The following is an 18,934-nucleotide window of genomic DNA, read 5'->3' as shown; positions in this document are numbered from 1 at the left end:
CATTCCACAAAGTCAACAGTGAGCACCTCCGCGAAGGTAGGAAGAGGAATCAACTGCAGGGAACACATTGCTTAAATCTGGCCCTTGTGGTTCAGAGACCCGGGCACTCATCACAAGGAAGGGGCAGCCTTGGGCAGCACTGAGCACTTTGTCCTGCCTGTTCTGGAATTCCTCTGGATCCAGCAGGCACCACTCCTTGCTGAGGGTACAGTGACTGCTGCTGTTTATAACCTTGCATGGAGCCACCTGGTGCATGGAATGAAGCGGGGTAGCTGCCCACTGCAATGACTGGGGACCTGCAGGATACTCATTTGTTCTTTTGATTGGCTTGTCTCGTGTGGGTGCGCATTCATGGGCAGCTGAATGTGGGTGTCCACTGGGGAGCTAAGGGAGGCAGTTGTTTCGATAGCCCATATGCGTGCACTATTTAAAACAAATGCGTGACTGGGAACAGGATGAGGAGTGGTGGCGGTAGTGGGGAGCCTGGAGAAGTTAAGGAGGCTGCGTGGCTGAAACTCAAAGGGATAGAGCCAAGGGTCTAGAAAGCTGGTCTCCAAAGCCTAGGCAGGTCAATCCAGATCATGTCTCTAGTTGCATGGATGTCACCTCTACTGAAGGTACTTTTACAGCCCTTATCACCATATTGTGAGGTGCTCACAGACTCTTTCAATACAGTTACCCTCCTGCCCTTGTAAGATAGGGAAGTGCCCTGCCCACTAGACAATCCTTCCTCTCTGTAATTAATGTCCTCTGAAATGAACTCTCAGATTAGTTCCCTGTTTCTGATCATTATTAGAACTGGCTTCTGTTCTGACCCCCCCCCCCCCAGCCTGGATTCTAACCTGGCCCGTGACACATTGCAGTGATAGCGTGGATCCATGGGCCAGCTCCAGTCACACTAGGTCAGTTTCATTGCGATTCTGGATGAGGATCAGCTCTCTTTCAGCTGGAGATTGGTTTCTGCACCCAGTGCCCAGCAGTAATTGACAGAAAGGACAAGAGCCGCAGAAGTTGGGGCAGCCAAACAGAACACAAGCATCCTGATAGTCCAATTACAGATAAAAGCCCCTGGCATCAGAGAACTGCTGCTTATTAATGCAGCCGCATGCCTTGCATCATGAGGCAAGTTCATAAGCAGAGCGCTTCAAAAGGGCTTCCATCCACCCAGTACGAGATGACACTGAACTTTCATTGAGAGGTAAACAGGATTTGCGAATTGCTCCCACTGTCCATGATTTACAGTTCTCTGTGAGACAATTGCCCGCTACTCTGTGCCTATTACACACAAAAGGGATATGAAAAGCTGACAATGAGCAGCAGAGAGTGTGTCAGAACAAGGGAATAGGTGCCAAGGAGAAATGGAAATCAGGTATCGAGGAATGATCATAATAATTCCAAGACTGAGACGCTTCAGCTCTGAATGCAATAGGTAAACTATTAATTTAGAAAACAGAGTAGGCCATAAACTTGGTCCTTTATTTATTAGCTTACTAAGAAGCTTCTCTAAACTAGCAAGGGTGATCCAACAGCAGACTTAGTCTAATTAGATTAATTAATCTAATATAGAAAAGGGTAGTTTCTCCTGGGCCTGGGATCATGGAAAATCCTACATGACACAATGAGCTGGACATAGAGGTGCCTTCCCCACCCCAACCCCTAGGAAGCTTGGGGTGATTATGTATTAAACACCTTGTGTTGCAGATTAGATGCGTTTTCTCTGTATCTGTATAAGAATAAAACTAAATGGTTTCCTAGGAAGTAAGAGTTTCAAGAAAAGACCATTGAGATCTGTACCTCAAAACTATCCAGGCTTGAATCATAGAATATCAGGGTTGGAAGGGACCTCAGGAGGTCATCTAGTCCGACCCCCTGCTCAAAGCAGGGCCAATCCCCAATTAAATCATCCCAGCCAGGGCTTTGTCAAGCCTGACCGTAAAAACTTCTAAGGAAGGAGATTCTACCACCTCCCTAGGTAACGCATTCCAGTGTTTCACCACCCTCCTAGTGAAAAAGTTTTTCCTAATCTCCAACCTAAACCTCCCCCACTGCAACATTACTCCTTGTCCTGTCCTCTTCTACCACTGAGAATAGTCTAGAACCATCCTCTCTGGAACCACCTCTCAGGTAGTTGAAAGCAGCTATCAAATCCCCCCTCATTCTTCTCTTCTGCAGACTAAACGATCCCAGTTCCCTCAGCCTCTCCTCATAAGTCATGTGTTCCAGACCCCTAATCATTTTTGTTGCCCTTCACTGGACTCTCTCCAATTTATCCACATCCTTCTTGTAGTGTGGGGCCCAAAACTGGACAAACTACTCCAGATGAGGCCTCACCAATATCGAATAGAGGGGGACGATCACGTCGCTCGATCTGCTAGCTATGCCCCTACTTATACATCCCAAAATGCCATTGGCCTTCTTGGCAACAAGGGCACACTGCTGACTCATATCCAGCTTCTCGTCCACTGTCACCCCTAGGTCCTTTTCCGCAGAACTGCTGCCTAGCCATTCGGTCCCTAGTCTGTAGCTGTGCATTGGGTTCTTCCGTCCTAAGTGCAGGACCCTGCACTTATCCTTATTGAACCTCATCAGATTTCTTTTGGCCCAATCCTCCAATTTGTCTAGGTCCCTCTGTATCCTATCCCTGCCCTCCAGCGTATCTACCACTCCTCCCAGTTTAGTATCATCCGCAAATTTGCTGAGAGTGCAATCCACACCATCCTCCAGATCATTTATGAAGATATTGAACAAAACCGGCCCCAGGACCGACCCCGGGGCACTCCACTTGACACCGGCTGCCAACTAGACATGGAGCCATTGATCACTACCCGTTGAGCCCGACAATCTAGCCAACTTTCTACACACCTTATAGTGCATTCATCCAGCCCATACTTCTTTAACTTGCTGACAAGAATTCTGTGGGAGACCGTGTTGAAAGCTTTGCTAAAGTCAAGAAACAATACATCCACTGCTTTCCCTTCATCCACAGAACCAGTAATCTCATCATAGAAGGCGATTAGATTAGTCAGGCATGACTTTCCCTTGGTGAATCCATGCTGACTGTTCCTGATCACTTTCCTCTCATGTAAGTGCTTCAGGATTGATTCTTTGAGGACCCTCCTTGATCTAAATCTAAATCTTGATCTAAATTCTATAGCTTTCAAAAAGGAACCATTCCCAAAATGCAGCCTCAGCCCACTTAGAATGCAGCATAACAGACACTTTCTCCCAGGAAGAAAAATCCAGTGTTTGGTTTTCAGGCCCTTTCTATAAGCTATCATTGTGCACAAACAACATAATTTTCCTTTAAAGAAAATAACGCCCCCAGCTCCCCAACCTAGCACTGTTCAGATGGGTGTTCACAGGGGTGGTTCTCAAGCCATGGTTCATAGAATCTTTACTGGCAGCCTGCAGAATAGCATGTTTTGAGATGCAAGTAGCTGGGGGATTGAGGTGTCAATTACTCTGATGCCAGAATGGCTGGAGCTTCAGGCATGGTTATTCATAAAAACAGGGACAGGAGACTAGAAAGATGTTCCAAGGAGCTAAGAATCAGCTGCATGCCACTGTAACATCGCCACAAGCTATGGATGGCATCGCCCTGCTGGTCTATCTCGAGCCACCCTGAGTTTTGGGGACTTGTTGATACAGGGCTTGCTTTAAACAATATAAGTTAAGGTAACCTTGGTGGTTTGCAGGATTACACCAAGATTACACCAAATCCCCAGATTTGATTTATTCTAGAAAGAAGTCACAGTTTAATTAAAAAGAAAAGGAGGACTTGTGGCACCTTAGAGACTAACCAATTTATTAGAGCATGAGCTTTCGTGAGCTACAGCTCACTTCCTCAGATGCATATCGTGGAAACTGCAGCAGGCTTTATATATACACAGAGAATATGAAACAATACCTATTCCCACCCCACTGTCCTGCTGGTAATAGCTTATCTAAAGTGATTTCCAGCACAAATCCAGGTTTTCTCACCCTCCACCCCCCCACACAAATTCACTCTCCTGCTGGTGATAGCCCATCCAAAGTGACAACTCTTTACACAATGTGCATGACAATCAAGCTGGGCTATTTCCTGCATAAATCCAGGTTCTCACATCCCCCCCACCCCCATACACACACAAACTCACTCTCCTGCTGGTAATAGCTCATCCAAACTGACCACTCTTCAAGTTAAAATCCAAGTTAAACCAGAACATCTGGGGGGGGGGGGTAGGAAAAAACAAGAGGAAACAGGCTACCTTGCATAATGACTTAGCCACTCCAAGTCTCTATTTAAGCCTAAATTAATAGTATCCAATTTGCAAATGAATTCCAATTCAGCAGTTTCTCGCTGGAGTCTGGATTTGAAGTTTTTTTGTTTTAAGATAGCGACCTTCATGTCTGTGATCGCGTGACCAGAGAGATTGAAGTGTTCTCCGACTGGTTTATGAATGTTATAATTCTTGACATCTGATTTGTGTCCATTTATTCTTTTACGTAGAGACTGTCCAGTTTGACCAATGTACATGGCAGAGGGGCATTGCTGGCACATGATGGCATATATCACATTGGTGGATGTGCAGGTGAACGAGCCTCTGATAGTGTGGCTGATGTTATTAGGCCCTGTGATGGTGTCCCCTGAATAGATATGTGGGCACAGTTGGCAACGGGCTTTGTTGCAAGGATAAGTTCCTGGGTTAGTGGTTCTGTTGTGTGGTATGTGGTTGTTGGTGAGTATTTGCTTCAGGTTGCGGGGCTGTCTGTAGGCAAGGACTGGCCTGTCTCCCAAGATTTGTGAGAGTGTTGGGTCATCCTTTAGGATAGGTTGTAGATCCTTAATAATGCGTTGGAGGGGTTTTAGTTGGGGGCTGAAGGCGACGGCTAGTGGCGTTCTGTTATTTTCTTTGTTAGGCCTGTCCTGTAAGGTTCCTCCCCCACTCTGAACTCTAGGGTACAGATGTGGGGACCTGCATGAAAAACCTCCTAAGCTTATCTTTACCAGCTTAGGTCAAAACTTCCCCAAGGTACAAAATATTACCCCTTGGACAGGCCGCTACCACCACCAAACTAATACTGGTTACTGGGGAAGAGCTGTTTGGACGCGTCCTTCCCCCCAAAATACTTCCCAAAACCTTGCACCCCACTTCCTGGACAAGGTTTGGTAAAAAGCCTCACCAATTTGCCTAGGTGACTACAGACCCAGACCCTTGGATCTTAAGAACAATGAACAATCCTCCCAACACTTGCACCCCCCCTTTCCTGGGAAATGTTGGATAAAAAGCCTCACCAATTTGCATAGGTGACCACAAACCCAAACCCTTGGATCTGAGAACAATGAAAAAGCATTCAGTGTTTTACAAGAAGACTTTTAATAAAAAATAGAAGTAAATAGAAATAAAGAAATCCCCCCTGTAAAATCAGGATGGTATATATCTTACAGGGTAATTAGATTCAAAAACATAGAGAACCCCTCTAGGCAAAACCTTAAGTTACAAAAAAGATACACAGACAGAAATAGTTATTCTATTCAGCACAATTCTTTTCTCAGCCATTTAAAGAAATCATAATCTAACACATACCTAGCTAGATTACTTACTAAAAGTTCTAAGACTCCATTCCTGTTCTGTCCCCGGCCAAGACGACTACAGACAGACACACAAACCCTTTGTTTCTCTCCCTCCTCCCAGCTTTTGAAAGTATCTTGTCTCCTCATTGGTCATTTTGGTCAGGTGCCAGCGAGGTTACCTTTAGCTTCTTAACCCTTTACAGGTGAGAGGAGCTTTCCCCTGGCCAGGAGGGATTTCAAAGGGGTTTACATCACTTGCCCCATAACCTCAGCCATGCGGAACGCAATGCCATCCACAGCCTCAGAAACAACTCTGACATCATAATCAAAAAGGCTGACAAAGGAGGTGCTGTTGTCGTCATGAATAGGTCGGAATATGAACAAGAGGCTGCTCGGCAGCTCTCCAACACGAGTTTCTACAAGCCATTACCCTCTGATCCCACTGAGAGTTACCAAAAGCAACTACAGCATTTGCTCAAGAAACTTCCTGAAAAAGCACAAGATCAAATCCGCACAGACACACCCCTGGAACCCCGACCTGGGATATTCTATCTACTACCCAAGATCCATAAACCTGGAAATCCTGGGCGCCCCATCATCTCAGGCATTGGCACCCTGACAGCAGGATTGTCTGGCTATGTAGACTCCCTCCTCAGGCCCTACGCTACCAGCACTCCCAGCTACCTTCGAGACACCACTGACTTCCTGAGGAAACTACAATCCATCGGTGATCTTCCTGATAACACCATCCTGGCCACTATGGATGTAGAAGCCCTCTACACCAACATTCCACACAAAGATGGACTACAAGCCGTCAAGAACACTATCCCCGATAATGTCACGGCTAACCTGGTGGCTGAACTTTGTGACTTTGTCCTTACCCATAACTACTTCACATTTGGGGACAATGTATACCTTCAGATCAGCGGCACTGCTATGGGTACCCGCATGGCCCCACAGTATGCCAACATTTTTATGGCTGATTTAGAACAACGCTTCCTCAGCTCTCGTCCCCTAAAGCCCCTACTCTACTTGCGCTATATTGATGACATCTTCATCATCTGGACCCATGGAAAAGAAGTCCTTGAGGAATTCCACCATGATTTCAACAATTTCCATCCCACCACCAACCTCAGCGTGGTCCAGTCCACACAAGAGATCCACTTCCTGGACACTACAGTGCTAATAAACAATGGTCACATAAACACCACCCTATACCGGAAACCTACTGACCGCTATTCCTACCTGCATGCCTCCAGCTTTCACCCTGACCACACCACACGATCCATCATCTACAGCCAAGCTCTGCGATACAACCGCATTTGCTCCAACCCCTCAGACAGAGACAAACACCTACAAGATCTCTGTCAAGCTTTCTTACAACTACAATACCCACCTGCAGAAGTAAAGAAACAGATTGATAGAGCCAGAAGAGTTCCCAGAAGTTACCTACTACAGGACAGGCCTAACAAAGAAAATAACAGAACGCCACTAGCCGTCACCTTCAGCCCCCAACTAAAACCCCTCCAACGCATTATTAAGGATCTACAACCTATCCTAAAGGATGACCCAACACTCTCACAAATCTTGGGAGACAGGCCAGTCCTTGCCTACAGACAGCCCCGCAACCTGAAGCAAATACTCACCAACAACCACATACCACACAACAGAACCACTAACCCAGGAACTTATCCTTGCAACAAAGCCCGTTGCCAACTGTGCCCACATATCTATTCAGGGGACACCATCACAGGGCCTAATAACATCAGCCACACTATCAGAGGCTCGTTCACCTGCACATCCACCAATGTGATATATGCCATCATGTGCCAGCAATGCCCCTCTGCCATGTACATTGGTCAAACTGGACAGTCTCTACGTAAAAGAATAAATGGACACAAATCAGATGTCAAGAATTATAACATTCATAAACCAGTCGGAGAACACTTCAATCTCTCTGGTCACGCGATCACAGACATGAAGGTCGCTATCTTAAAACAAAAAAACTTCAAATCCAGACTCCAGCGAGAAACTGCTGAATTGGAATTCATTTGCAAATTGGATACTATTAATTTAGGCTTAAATAGAGACTTGGAGTGGCTAAGTCATTATGCAAGGTAGCCTGTTTCCTCTTGTTTTTTCCTACCCCCCCCCCCCCAGATGTTCTGGTTTAACTTGGATTTTAACTTGAAGAGTGGTCAGTTTGGATGAGCTATTACCAGCAGGAGAGTGAGTTTGTGTGTGTATGGGGGTGGGGGGGATGTGAGAACCTGGATTTATGCAGGAAATAGCCCAGCTTGATTGTCATGCACATTGTGTAAAGAGTTGTCACTTTGGATGGGCTATCACCAGCAGGAGAGTGAATTTGTGTGGGGGGGTGGAGGGTGAGAAAACCTGGATTTGTGCTGGAAATCACTTTAGATAAGCTATTACCAGCAGGACAGTGGGGTGGGAATAGGTATTGTTTCATATTCTCTGTGTATATATAAAGCCTGCTGCAGTTTCCACGATATGCATCTGAGGAAGTGAGCTGTAGCTCACGAAAGCTCATGCTCTAATAAATTGGTTAGTCTCTAAGGTGCCACAAGTCCTCCTTTTCTTTTTGCGAATACAGACTAACACGGCTGTTACTCTGAAACAGTTTAATTAGTAACTGAACTCATTTCACCGACAGACCCCCTGGAGATAAGCCCATTGCTGAAGCGTGGGAGGCTGCCAGAAAAGCAGTACCTGCACGAAAAAGAGGTCTTAAATTAATGTAGGGCATTCAGCATGTAATATTAAAAAACTGTAGCTGGAATGAGTGGATATTGATGTTTAAAGCCCTGAGCTCAGTTTTTGAGCACCCTTGCTAAATTCTATTCCCCCAGGGCATGTCACTCCTTTTGACAGGCAGGAATAAAAGAATCCCTGCCCAATCCCTCCTCCTCCCCCAAATTATTATCAACATGGTGAGGGAGGGAAGTGAAAATTTTCACATCCATTTTGCAAGACCTAGCTATTGTGGTAATTGGCACCCTCCAAATGCACAAGAAAGATTTAGGGAGAGATCTCATGCCTGGAGACCCTACAACACCCTTGTCTCCCTCACAGTGCTCTCCTGCCGTTCAGCAAGATGCTCTTTTCTGAGGGACAAGAGAAAAAAATTAAGGCTAGGATTGTCAAAAGAGAACAAGTTCACATAATTCTGCCAGGCTCCTTTGACAATCCCTGCTTTAAAGGCATTAATGCTTAAGCACTCTTCCACCCATGGAATACTCGTGTTCTTAAGAAAACCTACAAGGTACATTTGCCTATTAATCAAAGTCCTCCTTTAAACTATACGCTTATCATACCCACCTATATGCACAAGAGACTTGAATCAGCAATAGCAACTGCAGATCCACACCCCACAGATTTCAGAAAAATTCAGTAATAGTTTCTTGGTGAGCAAACCTCTTATACCTCTAATTAGGCTGTATCCTGAATACGAGACCTTTGTGTGATGTGAAGGGAGGAAAGATTACTTTGGTAACTGAGCGGGAACATGGCTCTGCAATGATTCGTTTGGCTGAGAAGCTGCTTTATCCAAGTAGCAGCGTGGGTTTTTTAACTGGCAACCTGCAGTGCCATTGATTAGTCTCTTTTCATTTAAGAGCACAACTGCATCTAAACTTCTATTTCTCATATGTGCAGGTAAGAAATAAGCACGTATCATAGAATATCGGGGTTGGAAGAGACCTCAGTATGTCATTTAGTCCAATCCCCTGCTCAAAGCAGGACCAACACCAACTAAGTCATCCCAGCCAAGGCTTTGTCAAGCCAGGCCTTAAAAACCTCTAAGGATGGAGATTCCACCACCTCCCTAGGTAATGCATTCCAGTGCTTCACCACCCTCCTAGTGAAATAGTGTTTTCTAATATCCAACCTAGACCTCCTCCATTGCAACCTGAGACCATTGCTCCTTGTTCTGTCATCTGCCACCACTGAGAAGAGCCAAGCTGCATCCTCTTTGGAACCCCCCTTCAGGTAATTGAAGGCTGCTATCAAATCACCCCTCACTCTTCTCTTCTGAAGACTAAATAACCCCAGTTCCCTCAGCCTCTCCTCACAAGTCATGTGCCCCAGCCCCCTAATCATTTTCATTGCCCTCCGCTGGACTCTCTCCAATTTGTCCACATCCCTTCTGTAGTGGGGGGACCAAAATTGGACACAATACTCCAGGTGTGGCCTCACCAGTGGTGATAGAGGGGAACGATCACGTCCCTCGATTTGCTGGCAATGCTCCTACTAATACAGCCCAATATGCCATTGGCGTTCTTGGCAATAAGGGCACACTGCTGACTCATATCCAGCTGCTCATCCACTGTAATCCCAGGTCCTTTTCTGCAGAACTGCTGCTTAGCCCGTCGGCCCCCAGCCTGTAGCGGTGCATGGAATTCTTCCTTCCTAAGTGCAGAACTCTGCACTGGTCATTGTTGAACCTCATCAGATTTCTTTTGGCCCAATCCTCCAATTTGTCTAGGTCATTCTGGACCCTATTCCTACCCTCCATTGTATCTACCTCTCCCCTCAGCTTAGTGTCATCTGTGAATTTGCTGAGGGTGCAATTCATCCCATCATCCAGATCATTAATAAAGATGTTGAACAAAACCAGCCCCAGGACCAAGTGGCACTCCGCTTGATACCAGCTGCCAAGTAGACACTGAGCCATTCATCACTACCCATTGAGCCAGACAACCTGGCCAGCTTTCTACCCACCTTATAGTCCATTCATCCAATCCATACTTTTTAAACTTGCTGGCAAGAATACTGTAGAAGACCGTATCAAAAGCTTTGCTAAAGTCAAGATATATGCAAAGGCTCAAGTCTTAAAACAGTCCTGGAGAGAAGCAATGGAACCTAGCATTTAGAGTAGAGGACTGGGAGTCAGGGCACCTAGGTTCTCTTTGTGACTCTGCAACAGATGCTTTTGGGAAAGTCCCCTGCCCACCCTCCAGAGGGTAGGTCAGTATCTCCATTTTATACACAGGAAAAGTGAGGCACCGCAATTGGGAGGCTTACCTCATTTTTATGAATAGCACTTTGAGATTCTCCAACAGAAGGTGCTACCTTCAGAAAATACAAGGTATCTATTATTTCAACAGTACTAATTCCATTGAGAAATAGGTCCAAGTTACGTGACCGGCTCACTGTCTTTACATATTGCTCATCACCCATAATTAAAAGCAATGTCACTGGGAGCAGTTTATCTATGTTTCCCCCTCCCTTCTTGGATAACACTGGGGTGTTATTGCTTGGGTTTGTCTCCCCCTGGTGGAGAATTCAATTCCATACGTTTTAATTTTTCATGAGGTTAGAAATCAGCATTTTGTCTTATTACACAGAGTGACGATTCTGTTCTGTTGCCAACATCATTATCTTTACCAGGCCATAATCCAGCCAGCCATTATGCAAGTTTCACCAACCCAGGGTAGCCAATGCTCCTCAATACTAACTTCGGGCATTGCTAACATGCTTCTCACTGTGGCACCTAAGCATTCAAAATAAGGAGTAAGCGTCATCATCGTTGTCCCACTATGACCAAATGCCCTGCACTTCCTGACACATCATCCTGCAAGGTGGCTGAATTCCATGGGGAAGGGGCTGGCAAGCCATTTGCCAGCATCCCTCATTGCGGGAAGGCCTAAGCAAAGTATCGAGTTTATCCTTGTGCTCTGAAGATGGCCAACGACTAAGCTCCACAGAAGGATGTTCCATCACTGTGCACGGAGAAGCCTGCCTCCACTACCATTATCCCCGTCCTCATTAATGCTTTAGATCAGGAATGGGCAAACTTTTTGGCCCAAGGGCCACATCAGGGTTGCGAAACGGTATGGAGGGCCGGGTAGGGAAGGCTGTGCCTCCGCAAACAGCCTGGCCCTCGCCCCCTATCCGTCCTCTCCCACTTCCTGCCCCCCAGACTGCCCCCCTCAGAACCCCTGACCCATCCAATCCCCCCTGCTCCTTGTCCCCTAACCACCCTCCCCGGGACCCCACCCCGTATCCAACCCCCCCGCTACCTGTCCCCTGACCCGTATCCACACCCCCCGCCCCTGAGAGGCCCCCAGATCCATCCAACCCCCCCCGCCCCACTCCTTGTCCCCTGACCACCCCCTCCCAGGACCCCCATCCTTATCCAACCCCCACCTGCTCCCTATCCCCTCCTCCCAGGACCCCCCCAGGACCCCACCCCCGTCCAACCCCCCCTGCTCCCTGTCTCCTGGTTTCTGCTCCCCCGAACCTCCTCCCCATCCAACCACCCCTTGACTACCCACTGGGACCTCCTGCCCCTTATCCAACCCGTGCCCCCTTACCATGCAGCTCAGAGTGACAGGACAGGCTTATTGGAAAGCCTGGGAGGTGGGCGGGCACAAGCCGTGCTGCCCGCGCGGCTGCAAGAAAGGAGGGACAGCGGAGGAGGGGCTGGGGGCTAGCCTCCCTGGCTGGGAGCTCAGGGGCCAGGCAGGACGCTCCCGCGGGCCGGATGTGGCCCGTGGGCCGTAGTTTGCCCACCTCTGATTTAGATAATGGCATAGAGAGCAAACTTACAAAGTCTGTGGACAATACCAAGCTGGGAGGGGTTGCAAGTGCTTTGAAGGATAGGATTAAAATTCAAAATGATCTGGACAAACTGGAGAAATGGTCTGAAGTAAACGGGATGAAATTCAAATAAGGACAAATGCAAAGTACTCTACTTAGGAAGGAACAATCAGTTGCACACATACAAAATGAGAAATGACTGCCTAGGAAGGAGTACTGCAGAATGGAGTACCACAGAGTACTGGGGGTTGTAGTGGATCACAAGCAAAACGTGCGTCAAACAGTGTCACACTGTTCCACCAAAAAAAAAAAAAAAATAGTGAACATCCTTCTGGGATATATTAGCAGGAGTGTTGTAAGCAAGACATGAGAAGTAATTCTTCTGCTTTACTCTGCGCTGATTAGGCCTCAGCTGGAGTATTGTTTCCAGTTGTGGGCACCACATTTCAGGAAAGATGTGGACAGACTGGAAAGAGTCCAGAAAAGAGCAACAAAAATGATTAAAGGTCTAGAAAACATGACCTGTGAGGGACGATTGAAAAGAGTGGGCTTATTTAGTCTGGAGAAGAGAAGACTGAGAAGGGACAAGATAAGAGTTTTCAAGTACATAAAAGGTTGATACAAGGAGGAGGGCGAAAACCTGTTCTCGTTAACCTCTGAGGACAGGACAACAAGCAATGGGCTTAAATTGCAGCACCAGGGCAGTTTAGGTTGGATATTAGGAAAAACATCCTAATTATCAGGGTAGTTAAGCACTGGAATAAACTGACGAGGGAGGTTGTGGAATCTCCATTATTGAAAATTTTTAAGAGCAGGTTAGACAATCACTTGTCAGGGACGGTCTAGATAATACTTAGTGCTGCCATGAGTGCAGGTGATTGGACTAGAAGATCTCGAGGCCCCTTCCAGTTCTATGATTCTATGAGCTTTGTCCTAAGCTCCCTCAACTGCAGCCTACTTGCTGATCCCAGCACTCTCACAGAGATGTGAAAGGAGACACAGTCCAAGAGATAGTCAGGCCTTTGCTCATGGAAGGCTTTGAAGAGAACCAGCTCCTCAAAGCACACCCAGTGTAAAACAACCCATTAGTCCAGCCCTAAGTCTGTCAGCTTTATAAGGGGGTTGGCTAGCAGCAAGGTGCTACTACCCCTGTGTCTTGTCTTTAACAAGACTTCATGTGTCACCTGATCCCCCTCTCTCTCACAGATCTTGGGAGACAGACCAGTCCTCGCTTGCAGACAGCCCCCCAACCTGAAGCAAATACTCACCAGCAACCACACACCAAAAACACTAACCCAGGAACCTATCTTTGCAACAAAACCCAATGCCAACTCTGTCCATATATTTATTAAAGTGACACCATCATATGACCTAATCACATTAGCCATGCCATCAGGGGCTCGTTCACCTGCATGTCTACCAATGTGCTATATGCCATCATGTGCCAGCAATGCCCCTCTGCCATATACGTTGGCCAAACCGGACAGTCTCTACGCAAAAGAATAAATGGACACAAATCTGACATCAGGAATCATATCATTCAAAAACCGGTAGGAGAACACTTCAAGCTCTCTGGACACTCAGTAACAGACTTAAAGGTGGCAATTTTGCAACAGAAAAGCTTCAAAAACAAACTCCAACAAGAAACTGCTGAGCTTGAATTAATATGCAAACTAGATACTATTAACTTGGGTTTGAACAGAGACTGGGAGTGGCTGGGTCATTACACATAATGAATCTATTTCCCCATGTTAAGTATCCTCACACCTTCTTGCCAACTGTCTAAATGGGCCATCTTGATTATCACTACAAAAAATTTTTTCTCCTGCTGATATAGCTCATCTTAATTAATTAGCCTTACTCCACCTTTTCATATTCTCTGTATGTGTGTATATATCTATATCTATATCTATCTATATATCTTCTTACTATATGTTCCATTCTATGCATCTGATGAAGTGGGCTGTAGCCCACGAAAGCTTATGCTCAAATAAAGTTGTTAGTCTCTAAGGTGCCACAAGTCCTCCTGTTCTTTTTGCGGAGACAGACTAACACGGCTGCTACTCTGAAATTAGAGCCACAGTGGACTGCAGTACAATTTGCATTACAAGAGTTGTCCATGGTCAGTTATGGAACTAGAACTGCACAGTGAGAACAGAAGGAGCATCTAGCACTGTTCTGCACCACCAACATTTTAGCAGGAAGACAGATGTTCTAGCCACTCATTTTCCAAAGGCAACATACAATAACTTGGACATACCAGCTCAAGGCAAACTCACCTGACCTCTTCACCTGCAAAATCAAACACTTTGGTGATTGTCACTTTTGCCATGTCTTTTGGCTTCTCTGTCTCTTTTGCTTCTTCCTGGAGTTTGCTCGAACTCTTCTCCGCTGTAGTCTGAGAAACACAGCAATAACAAATCAAAGAAACTGAATCCTGCAGTGAGACCACCTAATTATGTCAAGTGGCCTATGGACCACCCCATCAGTCAGGTGGCACTGGCTTTACAGCTCAGATCCTGACTCCACTGGTCACTATCGAAGAGCAAGTCACCCACAATAACGGCAAAGGAGACTAGTGGCTCAGCTGCCAGATTTAAATTCGCCACTTGGATTCTAACCCTCATTGCAGGGCCAGGATTGGAACCTCAAACTTTTCTGCACACCCAGCAGAAAAGCCCAAAGAATCCCAGGGCTGTCTTTTATGGGACCGAATGCAAAAACTAGCATCAGTATAAAGTTCAGAAAGTAGGCAAGCATCTGGAAATTCCAAATTAAGCTTTCTACTACCAAATTACACTCACCTGTCCCATAACCTTTCATCAACTAAAAGCAATGTACTAAAGTTTGCTTTTAAACAGGAAAAACAAAGAGAAAATACATCTATACAAAATGGTTACTTTCCTGTTGCAGTAGAGCTCTTGAGAATTTTCTGATGACTGATTTCTCATCCTTATATAAACACTGGTTTTTGCATTTAATTGCCTTAGCTAATTATTATAATTCATTTTAAAGAAGTCGCCAGATTGTTAGCTACCAGGTAGTGGGTCAGCTTCTGGTCAGGCACTTCCCCCTAGTCAGGAACAACTGCAATTTACAATGGTGCACACAAATGACAACTGCAAACTTTTCAAGCACACCTGTAAAACTTTGTTTTCTATCCACTGTACACGTGCCATACATTTAAAAGCAGACATGACTTTAAGAAATCCTAAATCAAGATTTCCCAAATCTAGCCCAGGCTCTACACTGAGAATTAACTGCATGCGGAACTTTCAAAGTCCAGCCATTATTTAGCAATGAGCCTGCAAAAAAGCAGCGATCAGAATAGTGTATTTTTTTTTCACCATCTTATTTTTAAAACAATCCTGAATGTAAGAGACTCAAATGTTCAACAGGCACTACTTTACCTTTGGGGGGAGGCCAAGCATGAAGATTTCAACCCAACTGGAGATTTTTTTTCTAAAAGTTATGAGCAAATGAAAACGAAGGATTATACAACTGAAGCCATTTTGCAGCCTTCAGATGCAGCTGTATTCTGAAGGGTGGCTCTGTATAAATGGCCTTGTGGGGATCAGTGTTTAGTGTCTCTCAATGACTCCAGCGCACGTATACTCAAGTTAACAAATGTTTTTTCTAGTTGCCAGCCCTGTACACTCACACTGTGATCTGAGAGTCAATCTGGGTTCCTTCCTCTCACTCACCACCACTTCTACTTAAGGTTCTGGGGGCAACCTGTTCATTCCTATTGTCTTCAAGTACATGAAAAAGTGACATTAGGAAAATAATGTATTTTAAGGATTTTTGTATTGCAATTTAGCAGCTGAAAGCCAGGTGGAGCTAGCTCCATGTGACCAGCTACCAGGAAGTGCCAAACCACTTGGATTAGTCAATTTCATTACGTTAATATTAGTTCTAGTTAGTTTCACATTCAGGTTCTTGTGCTGAAATGTTTACACAAAGTATATCCTGACCAAAGGATCCAAGATCAATGGACTTTATAATGTCAGACTTCTGCCATGGAGAGGACAGTTGGGTCGGAGACTACACAACCAAGCAGTTTACGTTAAAAAGCACCACCCTGAAGAAAGGCAGCAGGGAGATTGTGATGGTGCCCCATGAAAATATGCTTATGAATATATATATATATATATGAATGACATAACTGGAATATGTTTTATGCTACATATGCCCTGTAACATATCTATGTAAAGGTTATGATCTACTGAATCTATTAATCCTATTTGTATGCATGTATCATTTTTGTATTCGACGTTATGAATACTGGCTTGATTTCTAGGCAGCCTTAGTAGAGCATTTATTTGGTCAGCTTCTTGAGAAAGGAATGTGCAAATTAGGTACCCAATCAAGAAACACTTAAAGGGCAATGAATCTTGTAAGGCTCCAATCCACATAAGAAGTCTACCTGAGGACGTTCAAGGAAGCATGTGAACCATGGCTGCCACCTATAAGTTCTGAATCAAGCATGGACAGGTGACTTGCCCACGTGACTCCAAAACTCCATCTTGGAGCTGAACTTTGCATAGCCTCTCCACCCCCAAGGATACCTGAAAGAAACTGGAACAAAGGACAATAGCTACAGGGGGTGTGAGTGATTGCTGGACCCAGACTAGAAGGAGTATAGTCTGTAAAAGGAAGCTTACTGGAATTCCTCTAAGGGTGAGGTTTCTACCTGTATTCAGGGTTCTTACTGTATTAGACATAGACTTGCGTGTTCTATTTTATTTTGCTTGGTAATTCACTTTGTTCTGTTACTACTTGGAATCACTTAAATCCTACTTTGTGTATTTAATAAAATCACTTTTTACTTATTAATTAAGCCAGAGTATATATTAATACCTGGGGGGGGGGTGCAAACAGCTGCGTATATCTCTCTATCAGTGTTACAGAGGGCAAACAATTTATGAGTTTACCCTGTATAAGCTTTATACAGGGTAAAACAGATTTATTTGGGGTTTGGACCCCACTGGGAGTTGGGCATCTGAGTGTCAAAGACAGGAACATTTCTTAAGCTGTTTTCAGTTAAGTCTGCAGCTTTGGGGCACATGGTTCAGACCCTGGGTCTGTGCTGGAGCAGACTGGTGTGTCTGGCTCAACAAGACAGGGTGCTGGAGTCCCAAACTGACAGGGAAAGCAGGGGCAGAAGTATTCTTGGCACATCAGGTGGCAGCCCCAGGGGTTTCCGTGATCCAACCCGTCACAGAGATGAGATCCCCTTTCATTCAGAGTGACAATCCAAACATGTGGCATCTTCAGGACACCCTAGATTGCAGGGGGAAGTGAAGGATATTGGTATGTTTTACACCCAGGGCCAGCTCCAGGCACCAACTTTCCAAGCAGATGCTTGGGGCGGCATTGAGAGTGGGGCAGCAGTCTGTGTCCCGCGGCAGCTTTTGGACGCTCTTCGGGGGAGAGGGGAGGGGAGGGGGCGGCAATTCAGTGGCAGCTCTGCCGCTCTTGCGGCAGCGGCAATTTGGCACCAACTGCTTGAGGAGGCAAAATTTGTAGAGCCGCCCCTGTTTACACCCCGTATTTCCCCTCCTCCTATATTCCTTTTTCGAAATGCACACATAACCAAAGAGGAACAGTGCTGCACTAGAAGTATTCATGCAAATTACACTTGCCATTTGCAGCTGTGTGCAGCCCACGGTAGAGGGAGTCAACCTGCCCAACATTTAACAGGAACCGGACAAGCCATTGGCAGCTGGCAGCTCCAGTTCCCCTCCTTCCCATGCTGGACCAGACCGTCCCATCCCACCACCATACTGAAGGGTTTAGCCAGGACTTCACCACTCTTAGCCAGTGCAACAGGCTAGATGGAGCGTCCATGCCAAAGCCAGTGAGGAGATAGGCCTTGTACCTTGTGACAAGAGCTCAACCCCATTTCTGACACCCATGCCTTACAAGGCCACATTCGGGATAGGAGGAATCCATTGTTTTGCTGTTCAACCCAACACTCAATACTAACTACAACTATTCATCACCATCTGCAGATTTTAACCCTCTGGATTCTTTCCCCCACTCAATATAATAAAAACTGCCCCAGCCAGGTTTCTCCATTACCTTATTAGTCTGTGGACTGGTCAGCTGAGCAGCAGCCGGTGCTTTAGATTTCTGCCCCACATCACTGAGGAAACTGGCCCACAGAGCATCCTCTTTCTTCTTTTTCTCCTCCTCCTCCGCTCTGCTTCCTTTCACCTGCCTTAGACTGTCGGCCTCCTCTTTTTCCTCACTGTCACTTTGTTGATCCTTTGATTCCTCTCTTTCCCCTGGCACTAACAAGAGGCCTCCTCTCTCCCTTTTCCTGGGAACAGATGACAACAGAAATGCTGAGATAGGGCAAAGCCTCACCAGTAGAAACATGAGCATGGGTGAAGTGACTTAACGATTCTGTATTTACAGACTGCTGGATTCTCACCATGAGGCTTCCATTTACCTTCAAGGGGAGACACTGAGCCAGAACCCCACACCGGTCAGAAAGTTGAAGGGCAAGGTTCAAAGAATCTCTTTAAATGCTCCATTATATGGCAAAAGCCGATGCTACAAAGGCTGGAAAACTTGGGTAAGGAAGTTAGCATTCTAGAGCAGTGGTTCTCAACCATGCGTACCCCTGGGAGTATGCAGAAGTCTTCCAGGGAGTATATCAACTCATCTAGAGATTTGCCTAGTTTTACAGCAGGCTACATAAAAAGCACTAGTGAAGTCAGTACTAACTAAAATTTCATACAATGACCTATTTACACTGCTCTCTATACAATACACTAAAATGTAAGTACAATATTTATACTCCAACTGATT

The 18,934-nt window shown here is 45.8% G+C and overlaps 1 protein-coding gene across 2 annotated transcripts in view; it reads right to left on the bottom strand.

Annotated features, from left to right (window-relative positions):
- Nucleotides 1–18,934, bottom strand: part of CFDP1 (craniofacial development protein 1) — a 129,240-nt gene that overhangs the window by 102,224 nt on the left and 8,082 nt on the right. For both annotated transcript variants that reach the window (XM_084644801.1, XM_084644800.1), the window contains exons 3-4: nucleotides 18,200–18,440; nucleotides 14,395–14,513 (exon numbers count right to left, since the gene is read on the bottom strand). In XM_084644801.1, coding sequence (XP_084500927.1) covers nucleotides 14,395–14,513; nucleotides 18,200–18,440 — 360 coding nt within the window. The remainder of the gene's footprint in view (nucleotides 1–14,394; nucleotides 14,514–18,199; nucleotides 18,441–18,934) is intronic.

Source organism: Lepidochelys olivacea, assembly GCF_965140295.1.
Source record: "Lepidochelys olivacea isolate rLepOli2 genome assembly, chromosome: 12".
NCBI lineage: Eukaryota > Metazoa > Chordata > Testudines > Cheloniidae > Lepidochelys > Lepidochelys olivacea.
Note: the sequence above shows the minus strand (reverse complement) of the source record. Positions and strands in the feature narration are given on the sequence as shown.